Source organism: Triplophysa dalaica, chromosome 6, assembly GCF_015846415.1.
Source record: "Triplophysa dalaica isolate WHDGS20190420 chromosome 6, ASM1584641v1, whole genome shotgun sequence".
NCBI classification, from domain to species: domain Eukaryota; kingdom Metazoa; phylum Chordata; class Actinopteri; order Cypriniformes; family Nemacheilidae; genus Triplophysa; species Triplophysa dalaica.
In genome coordinates, this window is record NC_079547.1 from 3,875,430 (window position 1) to 3,887,616 (window position 12,187).

General features: G+C 36.7%; 1 protein-coding gene across 3 annotated transcripts; it reads right to left on the reverse strand.

Moving 5' to 3' along the window:
- Positions 1–112: 112 nt before the first annotated feature.
- Positions 113–5,863, reverse strand: erich2 (glutamate-rich 2). Of its 3 annotated transcripts, none has more exons than XM_056750799.1 (12): positions 5,649–5,863; positions 4,030–5,564; positions 3,626–3,677; positions 3,441–3,480; positions 3,271–3,307; positions 3,004–3,105; positions 2,687–2,785; positions 1,977–2,068; positions 1,427–1,584; positions 1,262–1,319; positions 1,096–1,167; positions 113–787 (listed from the first exon to the last, which is right to left on the reverse strand). In XM_056750799.1, the coding sequence occupies exons 2-12, from the start codon at positions 4,062–4,064 to the stop codon at positions 609–611; spliced, it is 924 nt and encodes a 307-aa protein (XP_056606777.1). In that variant the 5' UTR covers positions 4,065–5,564; positions 5,649–5,863; the 3' UTR covers positions 113–608. The 3 variants fall into 3 exon arrangements, with proteins under 3 accessions (XP_056606777.1, XP_056606776.1, XP_056606778.1); XM_056750798.1 differs by having other exon boundaries at positions 3,004–3,108; XM_056750800.1 differs by lacking the exons at positions 4,030–5,564; positions 5,649–5,863 and having other exon boundaries at positions 3,004–3,108; positions 3,626–3,685.
- Positions 5,864–12,187: the final 6,324 nt, after the last annotated feature.

The window sequence follows — 12,187 nt, forward strand, 5'->3', positions numbered from 1 at the left end:
ACAAAAAAAGGAAAGAAAGACAGGCTCACATTGAAAGGCATATTAATAAATACAATATAGTTTAAATATATTTTATTTCAGTAAAATGTTAAGACATCTCATACCAGACAAAGCTTGCCCCCCAGATGGCGCTATTCTGTCTTGTGTTTTTTGAATAGCCACAAACTTGTACATAGGGGCAGGATCGCGAAAGGACCACGAGTCGGTACTCATGGGTCACCCTGTGTTACATGTCTGGAGCACTTCCGACAAGGGTGAATTACAAAAGGAGACGGGCATGGTTCCAGCCAAAATGCAGATTTCGATCGTTTCTCGACATAATGCTTTCCTGTAGCTCAGTGGTGAGAGCATTGTGTTAATAACGCAAGGTCGTGGGATCGAGTCCCGGGTATTGCACATGCTTAGAAACAAATCTATAGGTTAATGCTATGTAAGTCGCTTTGGAGAAAAGTGTCTGCCAAATGCATTAATGTAAATGTTTATAATAGCTTCCAAACACTATGCAAATTAAATATGCAAAATAAATAAGACATGTTCATATGATATCAAAAACAATAGCACAACACTGATGAGAAAGGCACTTGACATTGTTTAATGTCTTCCTCCCTTTATGATGATGAGGATGTATCATCTGTGCTGTCAGTGGACTCTTCATCTGTGTCACAGGTATCTGAAGATTCATTATCGTCTGTGTCTTCATCATCACTGCTATCTTCTTCCTCCTCCTCATCAGATGTGTCAGATTCAGCAGACTCATCATTATCATTGTCTGAACTTTCCTCTGTTTCTACGGTTGATGGTGATGGAGCATAAATGAACAACGCGAAATTGAAACCAAGATTTAAATTTCAAGTAATTTACTTTGAGGACAATGTGTCACATAATAACAAAGTCACTGCCTTGGAACATTGACACTAATGAATCCAATTTATTCGGTTTCATCCTCATTTTGAATCATATGTGTAGGGCTTAACTTTTTAGGGGAAGGAATTAAGCAATACTTTAAAGTTCATTTAAAAACTAAATAGGAAAGACGTAATATGCTTTTAGTGTTTCATGAGAATAGAACAGAACGACGGATCATGTTAATCTTACCTATCAGTAATTTTTCTTCAATGAGTGGCAAAAAGCTCTTTGCCTCCGAGTTTTGGGGGTCATATATTAAGACTGGACAAATAAAACATAAAACAGATGAATGGAAACATGTCAGTTTTTATAATCTAAGACAGGCTAAACTAGTTTATAACCCCTGAAAACTTACTCATCTGACAAAGTTTCTTCGCAAGTTGGTAATTCTTTGTCATAACCGCATCCAGGAACTAAAACCACAGAAACACAGTACAGGTTTGGCAGCAATGACCCAAAGATGCTCTGTCTTTTGTTTTTCGCAACCATATCCTAGATACTTGTGCACTTGACCTCTCACCTCTGCAAATAATTCTAGCGGCACGTGACCTTCGGCTGTCTCATTTTCTTCACTTTCTTCTTCCTCACGCTGTTCCACAGGAGGATTCGGGTCACTTTCTGACAGGGTTTGTAGCTCATGTCTACAGCCTAAATGCACTTCAGGTGTTGCTTGTTGTTCTGAAATTTGGACAGATGAAATATGATGTCTCTACAATCACTGAGCCCTGCATTGCCTATAACACGAGGCCTTGCGTGGTTAGAACAGAGAACAAAACTATGAGTCATCGGTATACAAGAGGGTTATATAGTAGCCTACGTTTAAGCGCCAACAATGTACATCATCCACTGCCACTATTACACTAGAAATGTCGCAATTTCTTTTACATTTTTAGTTTACATTAAAAAAATGTTTTTCATGCATTTCCAATGGGGTCTTAGACCTCCAGACTATTCTGTACATGTACAGGCATCTATACCCCAGGCATCTCAAAATATAAAAGGAACTGCAAGTCCAATTGATTAAAAACATAAAAAGGACTATAGGATAAGAAATAAAATGGATTCAGTACCTGTCATAACACGCACAACCTGTTTAGGCACTTTATGTCCATGCGTGGTTACATTTTTGAAGGACGGAGCTTTAGGGGCATTATGCCCTCCGCTGGTGAAAAAATGGACGATAAAAGGTAAACTATTAGAGCTCACTGAAGCGAGGGAATGCTATCAGCAACCTGCTTTATGCATGTACGCTTCATAAACCACACCCCCACAAATGACCTAAAAAGCCATGCTGACCGCAGTTGACGACGCCACTCATATACTATATTATACACTTGTATAAAAACGAATATAATTTTACTTTCCAAATTATTGTTCACTAAGGACATGAAAATTATTTTCCATATAATAATTCCAAATCTGTTTAAGATTGTATTGGGAACAGACCAAAAAAGGATTGATTCTAATTTAATTTGATTAACCAATGAAAATTGTTGTTGCTTTAACATTAACTAAATGACCAGCTGTAATAAACACAGATTATAGGAAGATACTGAGTTTAAAATACTCCTTTAAATCACAGTTGTGCTCATCATACATTAACAGTACCTTAGTTTAACTTTTATATGAACTTTTTTACGTAATCTTGAATCCTGACAGCCCAAGTCCCCTTTTGACAACATGAGGGGTGAAATGATCAATTTTATTTCTAAATGCCTCCAATGAGTCCCTCCCAGTCTATTATAGAAACTGCAGGTAAACATCCCATCATTCTCTTTACCTCGCAGTATTTTGCAGTGTTGTTAGCGCTTGATTTCCTGTGCCAGCGTTCGTAGAAGAAACTTGTCTCTCTGTTTTTCGGGATTTTGGTTTCTGTTGCCTTCACAAATCAAACCAAAGCATGTACATGAATGATTGCTTGCGTCTCTAGTTCACACCATAAAAATGTCAATTTTATTGAACTATCAAACCTGTTTAACTGTGCGAGAAAACACCTGTCTAATGTTACCAGTTTAAAGGTATTCTGTATTTAAAAACAGTTGGCTGTATTCTCAATTGTGTCATTAATCAGTCATACAATATCTATTTTGCATTCACCTCTTAGTATTTTGTGCTCCAAACGTTGTGGGATTTGTTGTGACAGAGTTTGTAGTAGGATCTTGTACCTCTGTCATTCCACTGGGTTTTGGTTTCTGTTGCCTACTCCAAATAAAACCAAAGGATTTTAAATAATGGTTGAAGTACATTATAAAATATATCCAATGATTGGTCTCATTAAATTCAAGGACCAGCCATTATCGAATAACCTAACTATCCAAACATTACACATGAAATAGTGCTGGTGACCTGGTGACTTTAACTTACTTTGGTTTCCATTCCACAGATTTTTTGGGCAAAGGATCTACAGAACAAAGACAGTAATATCATTTCAGAAACAAATCCACAGCACATTGGTTGTGTTTGTTTAAATCTTTGAAAACTATTGCTATAGTTTATATTAGCTCCTGAAAGCTAATACACATCAATATTTTTACCTGCTGGGGTGGCACATTCTGGCTTTATGGGTGCAGTTTCCTTTATAATAAAAAAATGGCAGGAAAAGTGAAATAGATTTGCATAAAAACAAACTAACAAAACTTCTGATTAATATTGATCAAATATTTTCCACTTTTTATTAAAGTTGATTTCAATCTCAAAATGTCCTCTACTTGGGACTCACCTTTTCAGTGTCCTTTGAAGACACCTCTGAAAGCTTTCCAATACACTGTAATCTTACCATAAACAAATAATAAATATACAGTCATGGTCTTGAACTATGAATAAATAAATAATCAATAGACACAAAAACGTCTGTTTCATGCAAGATTATGCTTAAACCATGGTGTTGTTATCAGATTATTTTTAAGAGAACCACTTCTGTACTCGCAGGTCAGTCATAATAGACTGAGACACGAGTGTTTTAAACACAGTCCATGGCGACACCACGGTAACCATATAGGCCTAACTTCCTGTAAACGTTTTATTACAGTAAATCTTTACAAAATAATCATGTTTGTAAATTATTGTTGCAAAATAACTTCAACAAAACTGAAACATTTACGAAAGTCATTCGTGCGTTCTTACCTTTTCATTTTTTGCAAGAAAAACGAGTTAGTCATAAATATGTAAAATCGACGATCTATATTGGCGAACTTCACTGAGATATATATGCGGTCACTAAATGTTAATATCAAAATTATAAGATGTTTTGAAGTTTTTTCGACTTTCTGGCTGCGGTGACCGAACAAGTGTGTACTGTTTCCATAGCAACTAGGTTCTCACCTTCAAATATTTCGAGTGCAACATGCTCCATCCGGAACCAACGCATTGCGTAAATTCCCGTCCTAATTAAAGACCTAACCTACCCCTGTCCTACAATTAAGGAACAATTTGTCATTAAAAACGCCGTTTTAGAAAAATACCATTCGTACTACAGTCGTTTTATTACTCTTTCACACGTAGCTTTAAGAAACTTTTTACAGTGGCACAATAACAAATGAAAAATAATTTTGCTTAATTTATCATTATAAATCATTTTAGTTCTTTGGTCAAAATTGTGAAGTTATAATGTGCTAAACAACATTTTTCAATAATATAATAAAAATCAACTACATTTAAATACCTGGCGCACGTAATGGCTGGAATATACTACAAGGCAGATTTTTTTAAACTAGACATCATACACTTACAGAAGTTTTGAAAGTTTCAGAAAGAAAAACACTAAAATCTGTAGACTGGAACCGAATTTCTGCAACAAGTCCAGATTGAAAATCTGGGCAAAATCTGAGCAAATGTCTTGTATTGTATTTTAATACTCCCATACATTTTATGGGGAAAATAACAAGTTCTTCAGTTTTATCACACAGTATACTTTCCCAGGTGCTCCTAAAAAATAACTTTGAAAAATCTTTAGAGTTAAATATTCCTCCCAGCATTACGCGTAACGTGATCCAGCATTGGAAACGGCGGTCCGTTCTTCTTTATCAAGTGTTTCAGTGTTTGGCCAGATGGTCACTGCGCATGAATCGCTTCGTGCAGTCCGTACAGGTGAAGCGCTTTTCTCCGGTGTGCGTGCGCATGTGTCTCTGGAGCGCGTCAGAGCGCGTGAAGTTTTTACCACATAACATCCAGCTGCAGATGAAGGGCCGCTCACCTGCGTGCCACCGTCGTCTTGCCGTACACCTTCCCGCAGCCCGGTATGTGGCACACGTGTTGTTTTCTCCTCCCCGGTTCCTCAGTTGTCTTTTGGCAGTTGGGACACCTGCATCTCCGGCATCTGCGCGCACCAATTAGAGATGATTTGGAATGCACGAGAGTGCCGATTTGAGACTGGTACTGTGAAATTTCAGGGTGACCCAGAACCCACCCGCGGTGGATTGGAAAGTGATGCGAGGTGACTGTAGATGAATGACTGATAGGGCTGGTGTCTCCTAAAGTCCACCAGTGGATATCCTCGGTTGCCAACTTTCCCTGTTGATGAAAAAATCCAGTGTGCGTGGGTATGTAGTTTGCTGGAGGTGACGCACGGGTCTGGAAATAAAGTAATGGCCGATGCGATTGCAGGTGTTTTCCAGCAGCGTCAGGGGGGGACTTTCTGGCGTGGAGTTTGGGGTCCGGTCCTAGATTTCAGGTCACAGAAAGAACGTAATGACTGCCACTGACTATTTAAACAGTTATGCAGGAGATGATTAAGTTTTACGCACCTCAATGAACGCGTGCAGTGGATCATTTTGCATTATTATGGTAACCGCCGCCATGCAAATCCCTGATTTTAAGTTATTATAGTTCCCAAAACCGTGTTTGCAAACAGGTGCGCCACCAAAAACTAGGAGAAAAGTGAACACGGATGAATCATTTCATTGAGTTTGATCAGAACTCCAGGCAGTCACAATGAAGCGTTCTTGCCCAATCATTAAAGATTAACAGAGGAGCACAAATCCTTTGAGTGTTTGCAGCTTTGGATAATACAAGAATTTATTATTTTGAGGGAGAGATGAGGGAGGTGCAATTCATTTTTTGGAGTAAGTGACAAGAGTGATTAGATAAGAATCATAAAAAGTTATAAAGCTTTCTAAATAAAAAAAAACTTTGGTATTTGGAATGCAAGGATTAAAAACATGCAATACAATTTAAAGTATTCTACATTAGGCTGAAGTAAATATAATAAAAAAGTTTCCATAATGTTTTACATCATGTTTGCTTTTTTAACTAATGAAATAATAACCTTTACGATTTTCGATCGTTAAAAGACATTGAATGAGCAGCATGTAAACTTGGAGATTCATTCATTATGTCATTAAAAGTGAAAGACAATTGCTGTTTGGGAGGCAGGGGACACTTGAAGTGCTTACAAGGGTGTCTAGAATAAGAAAAAAACATCTTTGCCTTTCCTCTCTGATCCACAACAAAGAAGATCTCTGTTCCTTCACTGCACAAGCTTTGAAGTCGCTCACAGACAGAAAGCAGTCATTGTTCTCGCAGGTCTACATGAAGGCCCTACAACTTGGGTCTGTTAAATTTAAAGGTTCCCCCAGTAATGTGATAGTTCTCTTCTGCTTTGGTGTCTTGGTTTTGTGTTTAAAAGCCAGAGTTCTGGTGCACAGTTGTTGAGCAGTTTCATGAACTATGAGTTTTTTAAACCTGTGCCTGTGGTGTGGGTGCCCAGCTGCTTCAAAATGTGCAGTAATGATTTATTTACTTAGGTGTTTTAATGTTTTTTTTTTCTGTGCACTCACTATCAATAAAAAGCCACATGATCTTGATTTTGGTAAAACACCTCCCTTATTTCATTGAAAACAGAAAGCTAATCACTTAAGGGGAACACTTTAGTGTGTTATTTGAAGTCTGGTTCGTTAAAACAAACCGCAACATGCTATTAAACGCTTTATAAAAGCATTTCATAATGTTTAGTACAAGTTGGAGGGAAGACTTTAGTTATTGGAAGCGTATAGATTCCACAGACCTGTTTACCAACCCAACATCTTTTCATGAAAACTAGTTCTTTATTGCAATGTTGGAATTTACCAGGCGTGACAGTTAAAAAGCATGTTATCAGGGTCAGAGGAAGAGTTTGGAGGGAAGATACCTGTTAATAGAAGCCACCCCAGGGTTTGAATCTGACCTATTTTACCATGAGGTAAAGAAAGAAAAAGGTGTTGAAGACAGAGGAAAGGAAACATTCAATATAACATACTGTACATGCATGTATTAGATGGTAATTGGTCAGAATTTCTTAATTTTTTCAATCTTTTTGACATCAGTAAATCATTTTAAATGCAACATCACTAATGCAGTTTAATATGTAAATATTAAAGGATTAGTTCATTTTAAAATAAGCCCCCATTGACTTTCCATAGCATCAATAAAAATGACCTTGGAAAGTCAATGGGGGCTTATTTTGAACTACTCATTTAAATCAAGCTAAGAAAGAGTTGATAGCTTTTGGAATACTCAAGGAAAAGTTTTTAATTGACAAACAGCCCCAGAGTAGAAAACATTCTAAAATGAGTGGAGATTTTACTTGCATCTAGTGGTGAGTTTGCGAATTGCAACCAATAGCTCACTCCTCCCCTCCCTCTCGAAGCTCTATGGTGACTGACACAGACAAAGATGTTGCCACATTTTCACTTAAAAGATTAGTGCTGCATCTGAAATCGCATACTGTGATAGTGCTACTTAATTTGAATAAGTCCATAGCTATCGGATGTTAAAACAGTACATTCTATATAGTATGAGTGGTATATATAGTACATACTGTGTTCGCCATGTTTTATGGTCATGTGACCTGTATGCCCTTTGATCTATTGCGTATTAACAACAACCTATACCTGAGCGTTGATAAAAACATAATTTAATCATGAGAAATTTATTTATTGGCATTTACATTAAAAACGGACATACGCAAAGTTTTTCGAGATTTATTTGATTTACCTTTGAAATTTGACCGTTGCTCAACTCCCGTGGCATCATGGTATAGAAAAGTGTCCATCCTATCCACACTCACGAATCTTAGCGGAAGTAGTAGACCATCCGGGTGTTTCTCGCCTACTGTTTTTTGCATAGTGAGGTTTCGTGACTCATGCTCATTTTCGCATTTTATATAGTATGGAAGTAGGCAAAGTATTAAAAAAACACACTCTGTAGAGCCTTTTGTTTCGTTAAGGGCAACTTTTGTAACAAAATGATGAATTCCGTGCAAGGTTACCTGTTGTGTACAGTATCTAGATAGAAATAGCTCATTCTAAGGTAATAAAAACATAACGCTTCAGTATGTAAGGTCTTTATACACCTCTGAAGACATAGTTATGCATATTACATCGAATTTCTGTCAATCCTCCAAAAATTACACACAGTACCTGTAAGTGATGTGAAATGTGATTGTGTGACAAAATATGTCATCGGAGACTCTGAGATCATATTGTTCATTGCCAACACAATCTCAAGGACAATTCTTAATTATTTACGAGATTATTAATTTAGGCTAATTCGTATAAATTGGTATGATCTCATTCGTACATTTAAGTGCGAAATACTTTCGTCCCAGTGACTTTAGGTTTAGGGGCAGGGTTAGGGGTGGGCTTCAGTGTTGCTTTTTTTCTACTAATCATTCGCTTTTGTGCGTTTCCGTCGTCCAAATTCATGCAAGTTGTCATAGCTGCCCACTCGAGCCTCTTTTAAGTTTCTTAACTCTGATCTGAGTTTATTAGTCAGTAAAGTGCCCGTCTTGGTCTCTGTAAGCAGAGGATTACCTATACGCAAATCTGCCAGCTTTTGACGATTAGCACTCGGGCATTAGATCCTGTCGACGTGTCTCTATGATGCTAAGACGATTTCCCAAAAATCACAAAAACTGTGTCTCCTTTCATGTGGTTTTAAGTTGGTCTCTACAGATGCACAGTCTCCAGAGATACTCAGTCCATCTGGCAAGTCCAAGAGCCTAAAGCTTCTCAGACACCTGGATTTTAAGAACGATGGATGATTGCGAGCCCAAAAAATCCATGATGCTATCTACAGATGAAAAGTATTCAGACCATTTTTCAAGATCCAAAAGACCATACGTGTAGCTGTACATTTCAGTCTGGATAACTATGGATACAAGTATTGCTTTAATGTAAGAACAAAATAAAAACAGTTATTAAAAATATGAAGGCAGGTTATGCAATTAGCCTATTAAAATATTGTAATTATGAATTAATTATTAAACTAGTTTCTAGTATTATTTTATTCAATAAGGCAATCCAATTAAAGCATATTTGAGTTTTTCATTTTTCTTGCGCACATTCCATCTCTCTTTCTTGCTCTCTCTCTGTCTATCTATCTCTCTCACCCTCACACACATGCACACACAGACACAGACACACACGCACACAAGCACACATGCACACACACACACACACACAAACACACACACACAATCCAGCTCTTTCTCTCTCTCTCTCTAATTCAGCATGAGATGACTCTTCATCATCCATTAACCCTGACTCTCTCGGGAGACTCTTGCGTTAAGGTTGACAAGATTTCAGCTGGCTCTCAGGGAATCATATTCTCTATTCATCCCCTGTCTCTTGGGAAAGCTGCTTATTTGCTGCCCTGCAGCCGCTTACAATGCTTCTGCTGCATCACATCACGATCTGCTGCTGCAGCTAACTGCGGCCTGCCAATTCATTTTCTGTTTTTGGCATTCTGTCCCTGTAACATTGAAATATTATCAATGCTTATATCTGCTGAAATGCATTAAATATATTTAGGATGGAAGCCATTCTCTCTGATGGAGACTCAATGTTCACTATGCGACAAAACAATGGGATCAATAGTCCAATTTTTAATCCACATTTTTATCTTGTTCTCAACAGTTCATTAACTTCTGAAACAGAGAAATGTCAATAAACCTCAGCCTCTTAGGCTTTTCATATTCTTTTTTTCCCAGTGAAAACGAAGTGGAAAAACACAATATAACTTGGCACATTCTGTTCTCATTGGAAACTCTGAACTCAATAACACAACACAATGACTAAAAACACATTTAAGTGCACAAATTATCCTTCACAACTCTGTGGAATATAATAGATTTAATAATTGCTTGCTAGTCCAATTATGACTGCGATTCAGGAGCAATTGTTAAATGACCCATTCACCCCAAAAATGATGGTTAAGGTCATAACAGAAATATATAATTTTTTCAAAATACTACTTTACTATTCAAGTTAAACAAATTTCAATGTTGCGAAGCAGATTTACATGTACAATGAAACCAAAAATGATAAAAAACAAGATAAACACAGTATGTGATGGTAATGTCTAAAAATAGTTTTGAAGAGAAAAACACAATTGTGCAAACATACTTTTTATGTAATAGAAATGATTTTGAAATGCAAGGCTTTGAATAAAGAGGGAAAAGTAAATTATAGACCACTGGTGACTGAGGGTGCTAAAATATATAAAAATAAATTAAAAAAACACTTTTTTTAAATTGACTTTTAAATACCCCATTTGTTAAAAAGAATTTACAGCTATTTTATGTGAAAAAGATTAGAAATTAAAGGGCTCATTTTCAAGTTAGTGACCCTAAACTTTTGAAAAGCAGTGTATGTGATATGAAATCATCTTGAAAAATCTTGAGGATACAGTGTGTGCAATGAAAAAAAGATTTAGATTCTGAAAGCCCAACGCTCATGCACTTTATAACCAGTAATAATAAAACACCTCATCAAAGCCATTATAGTCCTTGAAGATGAATCTAAAAGTACTCAAGGTTTGTAGTTGAGATACTTATTTCCGCAAAATAACGAGTTTTCATTGATTTTGTTTTCTCTTGGTGTTGCACGTGATTTAAATCTTGATAACAGTTGCTTTATTACAGTGGTTTATTGGCCTTGAGACGCCATTTACTACAGTGAGAGACGGACGGTGGTTTACAGGCAATCTGAGAACAGTGATGAGCACCAGAAAGAACAGCACTCGCTTGGCATATTGATAATAACGTGCACATTATGGACAGGACGTGGACCGGGTGTTTAATTCATCAGAAGCTCACTGACAGGCACAGGCCGCAGACAAATGAGCGACTAGAGCAAATAAATGAGTCAATCACAGAAGATGGGCTGTGTGCTTGCACTTCACCTGTCTGATGGTTTCATTATACATAATGAAATATCAACCGTGAGTCTTTCGACATGCTGTAGTTTTAATAACACAACCAGGATATGGAGAACACAAACATCAGGTTGCACATACATCTATTGGGACACGACACTGGATGGTAGCAGTGTTCACAAATTCAGCTGAACATGTATACATTCTGTTATGCTTGACATGGAGGTGAAATGACTTCACGGAACAGTAAACTACACTCAGCTCACTGTTTAATACACGATACTGGGTTCACAATAGGATAGTTTCACAATATTTAATAACATTAATCATTTTAACATCTCTTCTTGTAGCCTGTAAACAACTTCTTGGAACCTAGCTTGACAATATTAAATGTTTAATTTATGTTAAAGCAAATTTTCAAATAAAATAAAAAATGGAATTAAGAAAGCTATACCGTAAAGCACAAAATAAAATTAAATGAAGGTACATTCAAATAGTAAATAAGTTCATGCAATTCACGTGTTGGTAGCTCAACCAATAGGGTCAAAAACCGCAAAATATTTGACACCCCTCTCTCACACTTCTGGGGAGCTTTCTTTCCTTCTTAGAATCCTAAAGAAAATGCTATATTCCGTTTCATGTCAATGATGGCAAAGATATGAGTTTGTGCATGCAATGTTGCATTTGAATAGGCAAAAGACTGTATGAGATTTGAGAGCTATAATAATAAAACAGCTATTAAATTAGTACAAGAGCATCAGACCTGATCTGGCCCAGATGTTTTCTCATTATCAGAAATGAATCTGAATTCATAAAAAGGTAAAATAACTGTCAAGACCATCAGGTTATGCACACACATTTTGTTATGTAGAATAATAAATAGATCTCGCTTCATGCTTTGCGGACGGGTGAGTGACAGCTTAAACTCTTACAGTATTGGTGGTACATCCAAGTGCTTATCACAAAATTTCCGGAGCACGTCAGACTGAAGCCTTGAAATCCTAATAGACATTTATAAGTAATAGAAAGTTCAATTGGTATAACAGTAAAAAAAAGGTTTTGTATTATAATCAAATTTTATTCACTTGTTATGTAAGTAGTTTCTTTAAATTAGTAGTAATATTTCATGATTCTCTCTGTGACCCAAAAA

Bases quoted from the DNA above. Each gene is read 5' to 3' on its own strand.
- erich2 (XM_056750798.1), bottom strand. From the start codon at position 4,064: ATGACTAACTCGTTTTTCTTGCAAAAAATGAAAAG. The intron at 3,308-3,440 runs GTAAAAATATTG...TTTGTTCTGTAG, and splicing joins AGAATGTGCCACCCCAGCAG to ATCCTTTGCCCAAAAAATCT. The intron at 1,168-1,261 runs GTAAGTTTTCAG...TTATTTGTCCAG, and splicing joins GAAGAAACTTTGTCAGATGA to TCTTAATATATGACCCCCAA.